Raw genomic sequence first — 13,172 nt, forward strand, 5'->3', positions numbered from 1 at the left:
ATTGTGTAATGTTCTACGAAAAGATAAGTTCAAATATATTTCACTGAACTTTAGATATATTTTGACAATTATGATAGGCTTTAGTTACGTATGCTATTACTACAGTGCAGACTTACGAGTTCTTTATTGGAATCGGAAATGATTACTCTTAACGATGGTTTTATATTCATAGAAAAACACTTACCCACTTTTCCTTTTTGTGGATATCTACGTTAACGCGGAGTGATAATAATCAATCCCTTGAAATAGTGATAAAAGTAGTATAAAATTTGATTTATATAAATATTTAGGAATTTGTCTTCATGTTCTCGCAATATGAATAACAAATAATAATTATTAGGTATTAGTTTAGTAGGAATTAAAAGTAACGTTTTATTTTGCCTCGTTATCATTCACAGATATATAATATCTATGTATTATAGATATTTTTTTTTTTTTTTTTTTTTTTTTTTTTTTTAATCATAGATTGCTCTATTTACCTCTGACGTGGAGATCAGAGTCTTTGGTATTACGTTTTTAATTATTTTTAAATGAAATAAAATCTAAGATTTTATTTCCATTTATATATTTAGTATTTTATGTTTAATATTTATTTTATATATTATTTCTAATGTTGGTCTTTTTACTTCATGTTATTATAACATGAAGTAAAGAGCCTTTGCTTGTAAAAAGAAGGTACATATATAATTATTGTGATATTTTATTTTATATATTTGTTAAGGTACTGGCCACAATAACATTATTGTGGCTAATTTATAAGTATATTTATTTTGTTTATATTCATTATCTGTATTTTTATTTTATATATGTGCTATATGTTTTATAGCACATATATAAATAACTTGATTATTTGTTTTGTCTTATTATTTTTTCTGCTATGTATTTACAAAATTTTAAAAATATATCTCTTTTGTCTTTATTCTGATTATAGATACTTTAAAGTACATTACTATCAACCATATCGAATTATTATTAGTGACACGATCGTTGTTATCGACAGATACGCGTTGTAATCTAGGGAAAATAGGTATAGAACAAAACCTGAAAAAGCTTTTCTTTTTTTATGCTAATGGCACATGGGAATACGTATGAGTCATAAATATCGTCAATTAGGCTAATTACAAAAAAGGTAATCACATGGAAACGTCTATGGTATATTATCGATATATTTTACAATTCCATGGCCTAATCAAACGACACTTAATGATCCCTAATACCTATAGTAACAGTCATAATTACTTAAATAATATCACACCACCAAAAGCAAATTTTTATTACAAGATATAGCATTTCCTGAACAAATCTAAAATAATTCAAAAACAAGTAGGTAAGTTCCTTAAAGTTAAGTTTTAGAACAATGTTATTTTGAAATTATGCACATACTTTGCATACATTTCACGTGTTTTGTTAAGGTTTATGTTAAGGCACATCTACAAAAAATTGCGTCTTGCGTTGGAACGTTACGTGTGTCGTAATTATTTTGACCACAACAAATATTTTCCAAATAAATGCCATGACAGCGGTTACGCACTCATCCGATCCGAGTCCGTGAAAATGCGGATATAAAAAATTCAGACCGAACTCGGATATAGCTTACGCACTAATCCGATCTCTGATCCGAATCCAAGCTATTCAGTGGACATCTTTGACATATCTACGTCATGTTCGATTTAAATCCAAGGCACATCCGAGATATTCTCACGGATGACGGAGAGAACTCTGATGACGGAAGTGTAGTGCGTAATCGCTCTGGATGTGTTTCAAGCATTTTGGCCTAGCGCGATACATTTTTATGGTGTGGATTCGCTTTAAATATAAACTAAACCTTATTATTATCTTGCATATTTCTTCATAAACTTGAGCAAGTACTTCAGTTTGGGCATTTCGATGTTGTGAATGCATCTGTTGAAGTCCCCGATGACTTTCACTGAATGGGTCATCATCCTCGAGATGATGTCTTTGAGGCAGACACTTAGATCCGACACCTCTTTGAAGCCATGTATAGCAATTTCCGCCATCACGACGGGGAACGGTGAAGTTTCGTATAAAAACTGAAATAAAAGCGATCTTGGTAAAAGATTAAAGCTGCGTTATAAATAAAGAAGAAAACTAACCCGACTAAAACGTCCTGAAACTAGTAGGGCTAACGTCGAAGAATACGTGAGTAAAGCCGGGTTTCTTCTATATTTATGACTAGCGACCCGCCCCGGCTTCGCATGGGTGCAGTGTAGATACTAATGTGATGTCAGTGAGATTTCAATTTTCCTAGGGATCTCTAATTTTTTGAGACTTAAACTACCTATAAACCTTCCACTTGAATCACTCTATCTATTGGTGAAAACCGCATTAAAATCCGTTGCATAGTTTAAAAGATCTACGCGTTTATACATACATACAGACAGCGGGAAGAGACTTTATTTTATACTATGTAAAGATGGAAATGACTAACGATAGTTTAAATGCTAAGATTAAGGCTCTTTAGGCTTTATACGTACTCATCCGATCCGAGTCCGAGAATTTTCGATCAGAAGTAGTCGTAGTACACTATTTGTACTTACGAGGGGTTGCGCGCTAGATCCAAATTGATTTGATTTGAATTTAGTGTTCCGAAACCGTAAAAATGACAGCAGCACATTTTATCAATCGAGTGTGCTGATAAAGCAATGTTGGGAACTGGATGGATGATGGACTATGATGTTTAAATTTGGCTTTTGCTTTTTGTTGGAACTAATTTAATTTAATTTTTAATTTAATTTATTTTGTAGAGACAAACAGTTACAATGAGAAATATAGATAGTATATATATAAAAACACTTAATCCAAAGCAGTCTCCAATGAGAGATTAATACTTATAATAATAATTATGTCCACAACACACGGGCATAGTACGCATATGAAAAATTAGGCACAGAGTATAAAATCACTAACTAGGTAGGTAACAAACTAAAATCGACTAAAGTATAAACTACTAGCTGATCCCCGCGGCTTCGCCCACGTGTATATAATATAGCCTATGTCACTCAGGAATAATGTAGCTTTTTATTGGTAAAAGAATATTCAAAATCGGTTCACAAGTTCCAGAGATTACCCCCTACAAAAAAACTTAACGACATTACCTCTTTATAATATTAGTATAGATAACTAGGCAGAATTTGATAATACATCCTTAATTGCTAATTTATACCTAACGTTTGATAAAATGATATAATCATTAAGTGTACACTAACAATAAAACTTGTTAAAGTTTGTTCTGGTAAAATACTTGAAATATTAATAATTGGCTAATAAAATTAATAATTTTTTTAATTAATTGACGCTTGTTTTGGTGCCAGTTCTACATATCCTTTATATACTAGTATATAGCTAACGTAATACTAATCCGTGAGGGCGGATTGCATCTATGCCATCATCTCTACCTTTCACCACTTCTGTATAAACCATGACTTACAAGTTACGTACCACTGTCCTTTCAAGATCTTGACTTTCATGAGAGCAGTTGCCGCCAACTTGCTGTTGTTTCTGACACTCGAATAGTTTTGATGCTGAATATTTCTTGAGATTCTCAAGTGTTTCAAAGTGTACTTGTAACTTCTCTGTAATGTTGGAAAATTAATTTCAATTAATTACTATCAATACCTACCCGTTTGAAAATTAACCGATTTGAACAAACGTTTTCTGCAGTTAAAAGATTATAAATCCATACTATCCATACTAATATTATAAATGCGAAAGTGTGTCTGTCTGTCTGTTAGCTTTTCACGGCTCAACCGTTCAACCGATTTTGACGAAATTTGGTACAGAGATAGCTTGCATCCCGGGGAAGGACATAGGCTACTTTTTATCCCGAAAAATTAAAGAGTTCCCACAGGATTTTTAAAGACCTAAATCCACGAGTAGGAAGTCGCGGGCATCAGCTAGTTGTAAATAAATGCGAAAACGTGTCTATGTGTATGCCTGCTTGCTTTCCATTTAACAGATTTTAACGGAATTTGGTACAAAAATTGTTTGCACCCCGGGAAAGTATATAAGGTACTTTTTTCTCAGAATATTAAAGAGTTCCCACCAAATTTTTGAAAAACCTAAACTTACGCAGACGAAATCACGGGCATCATCTAGACTGATTATATAAACGTCTTTGATGGTTCAGCGTATTGTGGAAACGAGTGTCAAGCTAACTCTATTATACAAATCTTCGTGATAATTCAAGCCTCAATAGCTCAACCGGTAAAAGAGTGGACTGAAAACCGAAAGGTCGACGGTTCAAACCCCGCCCGTTGCACTATTGTCGTACCTACTCCTAGCACAAGCCTGACGCTTAGTTGGAGAGGAAAGGGGAATATTAGTCATTTAACATGGCTAATATTATTTGAAAATAAAAATAAAAAAAATGGTTAGAAAGCCTTTCTTGCCACATTTAAGAGATTGAAAATAATCTGTAGTTCAAACTATACCATTGGTAGTCATTATGTACCAACATAGGTTTGTTTTCAACACATCCTGCGTGGTCCCCAGTGGGCACTCAGCACGTACGACACGACGGTAAACAAGGAAGACAGTGCCAAAATAAAACCAAGTCACATGTAGTGGACTATGGTGGTTCACAACATTCACAATGTCGGTCGCGCGAGCACTGGGTTGACAGTTATATCCGTAAACCGGAAACTAGGCTCCAAACAATCGATATTAAACTTGTGAACACGATATGTGTTTCCTACCAATTACAACCCGGGTATCTTTAAAACAAGAGTGAATAGGCATCTTCTAGGTAAACGCGTCCCATCTTAGGCCACATCATCACTTCCCATCAGGTGTGATTGTGGTCAAGCGTACACCTATAATGAATAAAAAAAAAAAAAAAAAAAACTTACATTGGCACCGATTCTCTTGTCTACTAAATTTACAGTATCTGCATCTTTTTTTTAAATATTGTTAAAAAAAGACGGAACATGAATTTTACATTTAAAGACTAAATTTTAGTGCATGCTACGAATTTAAACCATAGGCTTGCGACTGGCAACTAAAGTCACGAGTTTTGACGGCTCTAAATTAAATTTAAAACTGTCAAACTGTGTCTGTCCTTTTCTTATTAATTAGTGATTTTCCTAATTCCCTGCGGGAAAAAAAATATTCATCACGATCAACCCATCACCGGCCCACTACTGAGCATAGGTCTCCTCTCAGACTGAGAATGGTTTAGGGCGTAGTCTGCCACGCTGGGCAAGTGCGGGTCGGCAGACTAAATAATGTTGATAAAAGAAAGGTTTTTTTGTTTTTAATACCAAAAAACTTTAAAAGACTATACTTTAATATTAGAAAATAAAGCTTTGAAAGATTTTTTTACTTGTACTGATATTTCTAAAAATAAAATAATATCACAACTTAAGAAGTTTACCGACTAATTTATTGTAATCATCTTACCTGGTAGTCGTTGAACCCTTTGATATCCCAAAGCGAGACATAATGTAACATTTTCGTCCGCCAGCTGCAAATTCTCGCCCAGTAATTTCACAATGCTCTCCTTACAGTAAGTGCCGTTGCGGGGTTTGCGATCGTGAATTATTACCTGAAACGTTTAAATCAGGAAATACGGATACTACAAACTCTAATCTCTCTTGAACTTTTTTATTAAAGCAAATTTTGCTCTTATTTTCATTTTTCAGTTATAGGTCAAATAAAAAGGTATCCAAAGTTTGTTAGTTTGGATGTAAGCAGTAATCTTCGGATCCGAATATTACTGCTTCTAAAAGGATCCGATTCTAAATATTCTTTCACTGGTGAGCTACTTCTACCCGAATGCTTTAAGTTTAAATAACATTTAAATAGTTAATAATAATATTTTAAATAACATAGGAACGGCATTCCGAACCAGTGGTAAATTAAAACTACCTGACTATTCATAAGCACTTAAAAGTTTACATGAATAAAAAAACATTCTATTCTATTCTATTTAAAAATTATGTATCGTGTGTTTTAGCCGAGCTATCATGGTGCTTGTCTAGCAAGTCAGAAAAAATACCATTTAGAAAAACATTTTTTGCGTGAGATGCCCAAACGGTTGTATATACGTAAGTAAAAACGATGTATGGCAAACATGGAGAATTTTAGTAGTACTGTAAGTCACATGGACAAGTTGCGGGCAAAAGCTAGTTTTTCATAAAAGTTTAACCTAGAAACATTTCATTTATATTTTGCTCGTGGTCCTGCAATGCATTACACTGCATTTGTTACGGCGTAAGAGTGCTCACAGTGTCCCAGTAGTAGTTCCGTTGTAGGCGACGACTTGCTCATGTATTCCACTCCTCAGACGGCTAAGGGTGGTAGGTACGTGCAATGTTATACGGTCTTATTTCACCTTTTTCCCCTTTTCTCTCAGGAATGGACCTCATTTTTCACATTTTCTAAATGTATAGTTCGTGTTATGAATGTAACATTTTTATGATTGTGTTTTGTAGGAGGATTTTTCAAAAGTATCCTTAATGAACTTAATTATTAAAATTTAACTGCAAATAAGTTTTACTCTTGACTACTTCATATGGAATTTTAGTTTCTTTCTTGATGATAGTTGAGTTTTGAAAGTACGGGGTTTCCTTTTTCTTTTGTAATGATTTGCCGTGGTTATGTCAAAATTTCGTCGCGGTCACCAACTACTTTGATTCTATACTATTGTAGTAATAATACTTACGTCTTTTTTGTGGTGCCTTTATTATTAAGGGGTGAATGAGATATTTAATGAATTAATTTTTATAACGCATCGAGTACTCAATACTCGTTTTAATATATTTTTATTTTTCAAGATTTTTAATTTGTTTATTGTTCTCTAGAAAAATTTACTTAAGAAAAGGATAGAAATAGTAAATAAAGGTTGAAATGAAAATATATTATGCTATAATTTTTGTTTAGTTACTACAAAGTACTCAGGTAATTGTAGGATTTTAGGTCCGTACAGGAGGCTTGCTTCGCAAAGACGTTTAATTAAATAGCGACTCCTGTTACTATGCAATACGGAGCGATTCAGTTCGCACAATGTTGCGCTCTAAAATCTAAGAAACACTTCTTTCTATCACGCTAATTCTTATCTCTTAACACTCACTCTCTGTCTCTCTTTCCTCTCTTTCTTACTTAATTAAGTAAGAGCCCAGCATGTTATTATACCTACCTGAAAGTATAGTGATATCTGTTCAAGATACACCGTCATGTAGTTGATGGCCTTGTCCGCTTCATTCTTCATTAGGAGCTTTATCTGTGACACTAGGGTGTCCATGTCTTCGCGAGACTTCTGTGTCCGGACCTGAATGTCCGCAATGAGAGTACGGTAGCCATTTATAAGGTTGTCTTGGAAATCTGCCGCCTGAAAAAAAAACAGGTCGAGTCAATCTACCTATATACATAAACCACAAAAAAAAAATCTACCTATATCCGTTATAAACTTTAAAACTATCCAACTAATGTGCCCCAAACCAGATTAAGTAGAAAGGCAATAATGCGATGTTTTTTAATGTTTTTTAGCGTAGTAGCATACGGCGGGTATCCGCTAGTTAGTTAATAAGAGAATGGTGAGAGTCGCACACCTATATCTACGTATGACAATACGCTTATATGCGTGTGACGACTGACTGTCCAAAAAACTGAAACGATGTGTAAATAATAATCCGGGCCACCTAAAAATAAACCAGTAAATATTCGCAACTGACCGAACGGGACAAAATCAATGACCTGTGTAATGCGGCGAACTTCAATTTTCACCAGTTTAAATTTCATAGCGTACACTTATTTATATTTATTTTCAGTTTAAACAATATTACACTAACAAATTAATCCAAAACGTGTACAAGTTTAAATTTCATAGCGTACACTTATTTATATTTATTTTCAGTTTAAACAATATTACACTAACAAATTAATCCTACTAGTGTATTAAAATCTAATTAAGTACATTCTAATATTAAACTACTCTGTCAATCCGTACCGGGCCAGTGTGGCAGACTGTGGCCCTTGTTCTTCTGAGAGGAGACCAGTGTTCAGTAGTGGGCTAGCGATGGGTTTATCATGATAATGGTGATATTTAACTACAATAATATTTAAACTAATTATATAAATCTATAAAAATAAACTATAATTCATTTAAATATAAAAACAATTAACTAAAAACTTAAATAAGTAGTTATAATATAAAAATGGTAAAAACAAACCTGCAAAGTAAAAGCAATAAGTATAGACCCAAGAATAACAAAGGTGTTGCGATACATTTCCGTTTATTTATTATCACTACATAGATGTTAAGTATCACTTTACACGACAATTTTTAATTAACATTGTTTTAGTTCGGGGTTTAGCCTTAAATTTTATTTAACTCACGAATCATGAACAGAAACATATAAATAGGACGGTTTTAATTTAAATTTATACTATTGAAGTAGTATAAAATTAATGATTTAGTTTTGATTAGTTAATTAATCACTTTATTTAGTGGTATCGAATGGCCGTGCACTTAATGACTGCTTGTTTCTTTGTTCCGTTCATGTTTTGCTTTGCGTCTCTGACTGAGCTACTGATTGTTATGATAAGGGCTTTGTCATATTGATGGTTTAGCTTAGCACATACAATATGTTCAACCTACTTCTTACCCTTATGTTATATTCTCCTAGTACCTATTTATAATGAGGACTCGTTTTATCCTGCTCCAAATTTTAAGACCAACCATCAATCTGTAATCTGTGCTTACGTTATTAAGCAATAAATTTTATACTACATGATGCCCGCGACTTCTTTCGCGTGGATTTAGATTTTTTTTTAATCCCGAAAGAACTCTTTGATTTTCCGGTATAAAAAGCATGTACTTCTTCGGGATATAAGCTAACTCTGTACCAAATTTCATCAAAATTAGTTAAACTGTTGGGCCGTAAAAGCTTGCAGACAGACAGACACACTTTCACATTTATATTATTAGTATGGATTTCGCCTTAAAATATGTCTTTTTATGAGCTTTGTGGCCTTTTCATAGGTCTTTATGACACCATCTCATTATTTAAAAAAAATTTAGCTAAAACCAAATTCCTTGACTAAAAAATCACCAGAGGCTTATATTCCTACTCTGCGAGGAATGTACGTAGTAGGTACACAATAGGTAATTCAATGTATCTACCTCACTTTTCAATTAATCTATCTAACGTGGCATGTGCGATTGTGCATTGGTGTAAATCTGTTATTTTAAATGGAAGGCCGAGCGTAGTGATTTGAAAACCATAATATTTAGACAGATTCACGATACTCCGATCATAGTTTTTAATTTAAAAACTTAAAAATGACCCAGGTTTCATTATTAAAAAGTTAGCCTCAATAGCTCAACGGTTAAAGGCGTGGAATGAAATTCGAAAGGTCGCCAGTTCAAACCCCACCCGTTGAACTATAATTGTCGCGCCTACTCCTAGCACAAGCTTCACGCTTAATTGGAGAGGAAAGGGGAATGTTAGTCGAGGGCCATATTAGGGCTAATAATCTTTCAAATAAAAAAATAATTGCATGTATAAAATCAGGCCAGTATGACAAAGGCCTTATGCTTAAACTCTATGACTACTGTTGTTTACAGTGCTACGAATTGTTTTCATACAATTCAGTCGGTTTGAATGCCCATTGACTAAAGTTAATATTCAATTTGTATGATCTGTTTAATACAGTGTTTGTCATCAGCTATCTTTATACAGTAGATAATAGATATAACCAGTGGTAGATGCATCCGACTATTCGAAAGTACTTGTAAAAGTTTATTTGAATAAAAAAGATTTTTGTTTTATTTATTTATTTAATTACTTTTGCCACTAATTTCATTTTGAGTTATCATAAGTATTAATTACAACAATTATTATAAAAATGAAATAAATAAATACATTTTGTCCTGGATATATTTTGTATAGCTGTATTGATATTTAACCTACCTATCTGAAAACGATGCCTTCTTTTAGCGAAGTGCAATTTTTATTTCTCGATTTTTTTTAATAGCTGAGATAGGCTTACATTAAACATATTGGGAGATAGAGATTGTTGCTTATTTCAGTTTCTTGGTTTCAGTATAAACAACGCCATCTGTAAGTTACCTACTGAATGACTAGGCTTCAGAAGGCTTTCAAGGATTTCACGGAGGTTGCTATTTTGCGTCAAAATTGGTTCAGTCCACCAAATATAGATGGCTGGACATGAATTTTTTACAAACGTGTTTTTGATTTTACAAGAAGTCTAGTCGTGATGGTCGTGAAATTATTATAAAAAAATTATGATTTGAATATTAACTTTTCTGCAGAGTCGGTCATCTTTATGTAGAATCTAATTTAAATGTACTTATCTCAACGCAACAGACATCTCAATATATAAAAGGAAAAGCTGACTGACTGACCGACTGATCTATCAACGTACAGCTCAAACTATAGCTATTGTGACGATGGCATACGCTAAGAAAGGATTTTTGAAAATTTAACTCCCAAAGGGGTGAAATAGGGGTTTGAAATTTGTTTAGTCCCGGTTCCCGGTCTCAGATCAGATTCGGATCAGATAGGTACAATACGTTAAGACTTAACGTACAGTTACATGCTGAAATATTACTAGATACGTCTTTACAAACGTACCTATAATATATGTACAACTACTCCACTTTAATGGGTAAGATAAAGAATTTTCTCGAACATATTTTTTCTTTTTCCCCAGCTTCTTTTCTTTGTAATTTACGAAGTGCTCCTAATTTCAAAACAGAAATTGGAAATGCAATTTTGAAATGAATGAATGGAATCGAAATAGCGTGAGCACTTCATACGGTATATCTGCAAGAGTTCGAACACAGCTAACGAGCTTATACCTATTCTTCGTATCGCTGACATCAGCAGTGTTGGACAGCTCTTGGCTACTAATTGAACGATAGTAACGCGCTTCGGATGCTTTTGCCGAAAGGTCAGCATACTCACCCGTATCGGCACAGAAATGTTCCATATGAATGCATCGAATTAAGTTCACCCGTTTGTTTTCAATTTCGTATCAGTATACGAGTAGGGGTGCGGTCTCATATTGCGGCCCACAGTCATGACATTGTTTCGTGAAATTGACTTTAAAATTAGTTTCGGATAATTTTCTAAAAGTAGTCAGTAATATAGAAGTCACATACAAATGGCAAAGAGACAATATTCTGTTTCTACACTTATCTGCTCTGTTTGTCAAAAATATCCAACGACTTAATATTATGTGGTACTATACGCACTAGACGGGTCATTCGTAACCAAAATAATATTTGCCCGCTAAACTCGTTTTTGCTTACAGTTTTATGTCATATTAATTTTGACCACTTTTTCCGATACAATAAATTGTACATTAATTTAACAATTACCATATTTCTATATTATATTATTATGCATGATGTATTCTTACGATACTGCAACAAAGTAAACGTTAAAATGGAATTTTGTAGAGGTTATTTTTTTGTAAAAGGATTGCACTTTCAGTAATATTCTGACACCTCTGTGTCACACTGTCTGTGTCCAGTAGCTATGGATCTCTAACTATGAAATATACCCAAGCAGAGTACGTCCATCACAAGAGACGTAATGGAGTATCCGTGTATGATATTTCAACAAAGTTTATTAAGAGAAATGCGCTATATAAATATTAATGAAGAGGCCAAAGTTACGAATTTTCAAACATTTTACGACCCCAGTTGTTTTACTAGAGGTTAGGGGAAAATAAACCATGAAAATTTAGGTGCGTATTTTTTTAGAATTCGTTACAAAAATTAAATCGACATGCAGGGTTTTTAACAAAACAGAAAATTTCATGCCTTGTAGGGTAAAATAAAAACTCCAAAAAGTATTATGATAAAAAAAACCCTAGATTTGCCCATAATAGGTTTGATACAAATCTTTTTAATCTGCATCATCGTTTAACACGTCACGTTTTGAGGAAAATTAAAATAAAACCCTATAGCTTAAAAGTTCATAAAATAGGTATGCCTAAGTGGTAAAATGCCGAGTATTATTAAAATATCTCCTTGTCGTCTCGTCTTTATTAAAATATCTTTTTGTCATTTTGTCACACGTTGTGATGACATATCCGGATTCAGTCCCCAATCCTTATTTCCCTCCATCTTGGTCCTTATTTTTTCTGATTCGGATTGGGAACGCATAGAACTAGTCCACAAACGCTCAGCGTCTACAAAGTTACGCAACCAGTACTCTCCCGATTCAATCCCCGATCCTTACTTCCTTCCATCTCGGTCCCTATTTTCTCGGATTCGGATTGGAATCACATCGAACTAGTCCACATGTATTAAGCGACTGCAAAGTTAGATACGCAACCAGTATTCTCCCGCGGGGTGATTACGTATCTCGCGTCAGGCTTGCGACAGGCGTAAATCTCGCGATCATTGCTATCAAACGTCCGGCTAGAGAGAGACAACAATAGCCACAAAGCAAAATAAGAAGAAGAAGAAGAGAGACAGCAAATGAACTGTCGGATTGCTACTGCTGTCGCGTTGCTGTCGCTACTGCAACGTTTTACGTAATTACCCCGCCGATTCAGGCCCTGATACTTATTTGCCTCCTACTCGGTCCTTAGTTTCTCGGATTTGGATTGGAATCGCATTGAACTAGTCCACCACACAAGCGCTCAGCGTCTATAAAGTTACGCAACCAGTACTCTCCCGACCGACTTTCCTCTTCAGCAACTTTTCTTTCAAAACGAGTTGTAACAATCTTGTCTTAAGACATTTCCGAGAAACTTTTCCTTTTCATGTTTTGTCGTTCCTGTTGCACTTAATACGAAACTTGTTCGTCTGTATTGAAAATTCCAATTTGTTTCGCAGCCATTTAACTTTTATTATTGCGCAAGTAAGTAGGTTAATCGGAGAGATGAGAGACGATTTTACTGGCGACACTTTTATCTTTGGTGTATTTAAAGTAATTAATTTGATTGGTTTTTAAACGATAAGTAATTATAGTTTTACTGTTTATTGAAAACCTATAATTCGCAACAGGTCGATATGGCAATCGTCACCCGCGCTATCCCGCAACGGATTTGCGTGGGGGCTGTGCGGGTGTGCAGGGCGTCCCCACCCCGATTGCCAAATCGACATGTCGCGAACTATACGTTCCGTTCGAATTCTGTTTTCCCTGCTAGCTATAATATTGGTTCCTTCAAAA

General features: G+C 34.2%; 2 protein-coding genes across 4 annotated transcripts in view; one reads left to right on the forward strand and one right to left on the reverse strand.

Annotated features, from left to right (window-relative positions):
• Nucleotides 1–13,172, forward strand: part of unc-13 — a 394,380-nt gene that overhangs the window by 108,602 nt on the left and 272,606 nt on the right. The window lies entirely within an intron of this gene.
• On the reverse strand, nucleotides 1,258–8,508 carry LOC117990112 (uncharacterized). Its single transcript, XM_034977563.2, has 5 exons — nucleotides 8,190–8,508; nucleotides 7,157–7,348; nucleotides 5,419–5,563; nucleotides 3,460–3,593; nucleotides 1,258–2,051 (listed from the first exon to the last, which is right to left on the reverse strand). The coding sequence occupies exons 1-5, from the start codon at nucleotides 8,244–8,246 to the stop codon at nucleotides 1,833–1,835; spliced, it is 747 nt and encodes a 248-aa protein (XP_034833454.1). The 5' UTR covers nucleotides 8,247–8,508; the 3' UTR covers nucleotides 1,258–1,832.

The sequence above is a fragment of the Maniola hyperantus genome, chromosome 17, assembly GCF_902806685.2.
Source record: "Maniola hyperantus chromosome 17, iAphHyp1.2, whole genome shotgun sequence".
Lineage (NCBI taxonomy): Eukaryota > Metazoa > Arthropoda > Insecta > Lepidoptera > Nymphalidae > Maniola > Maniola hyperantus.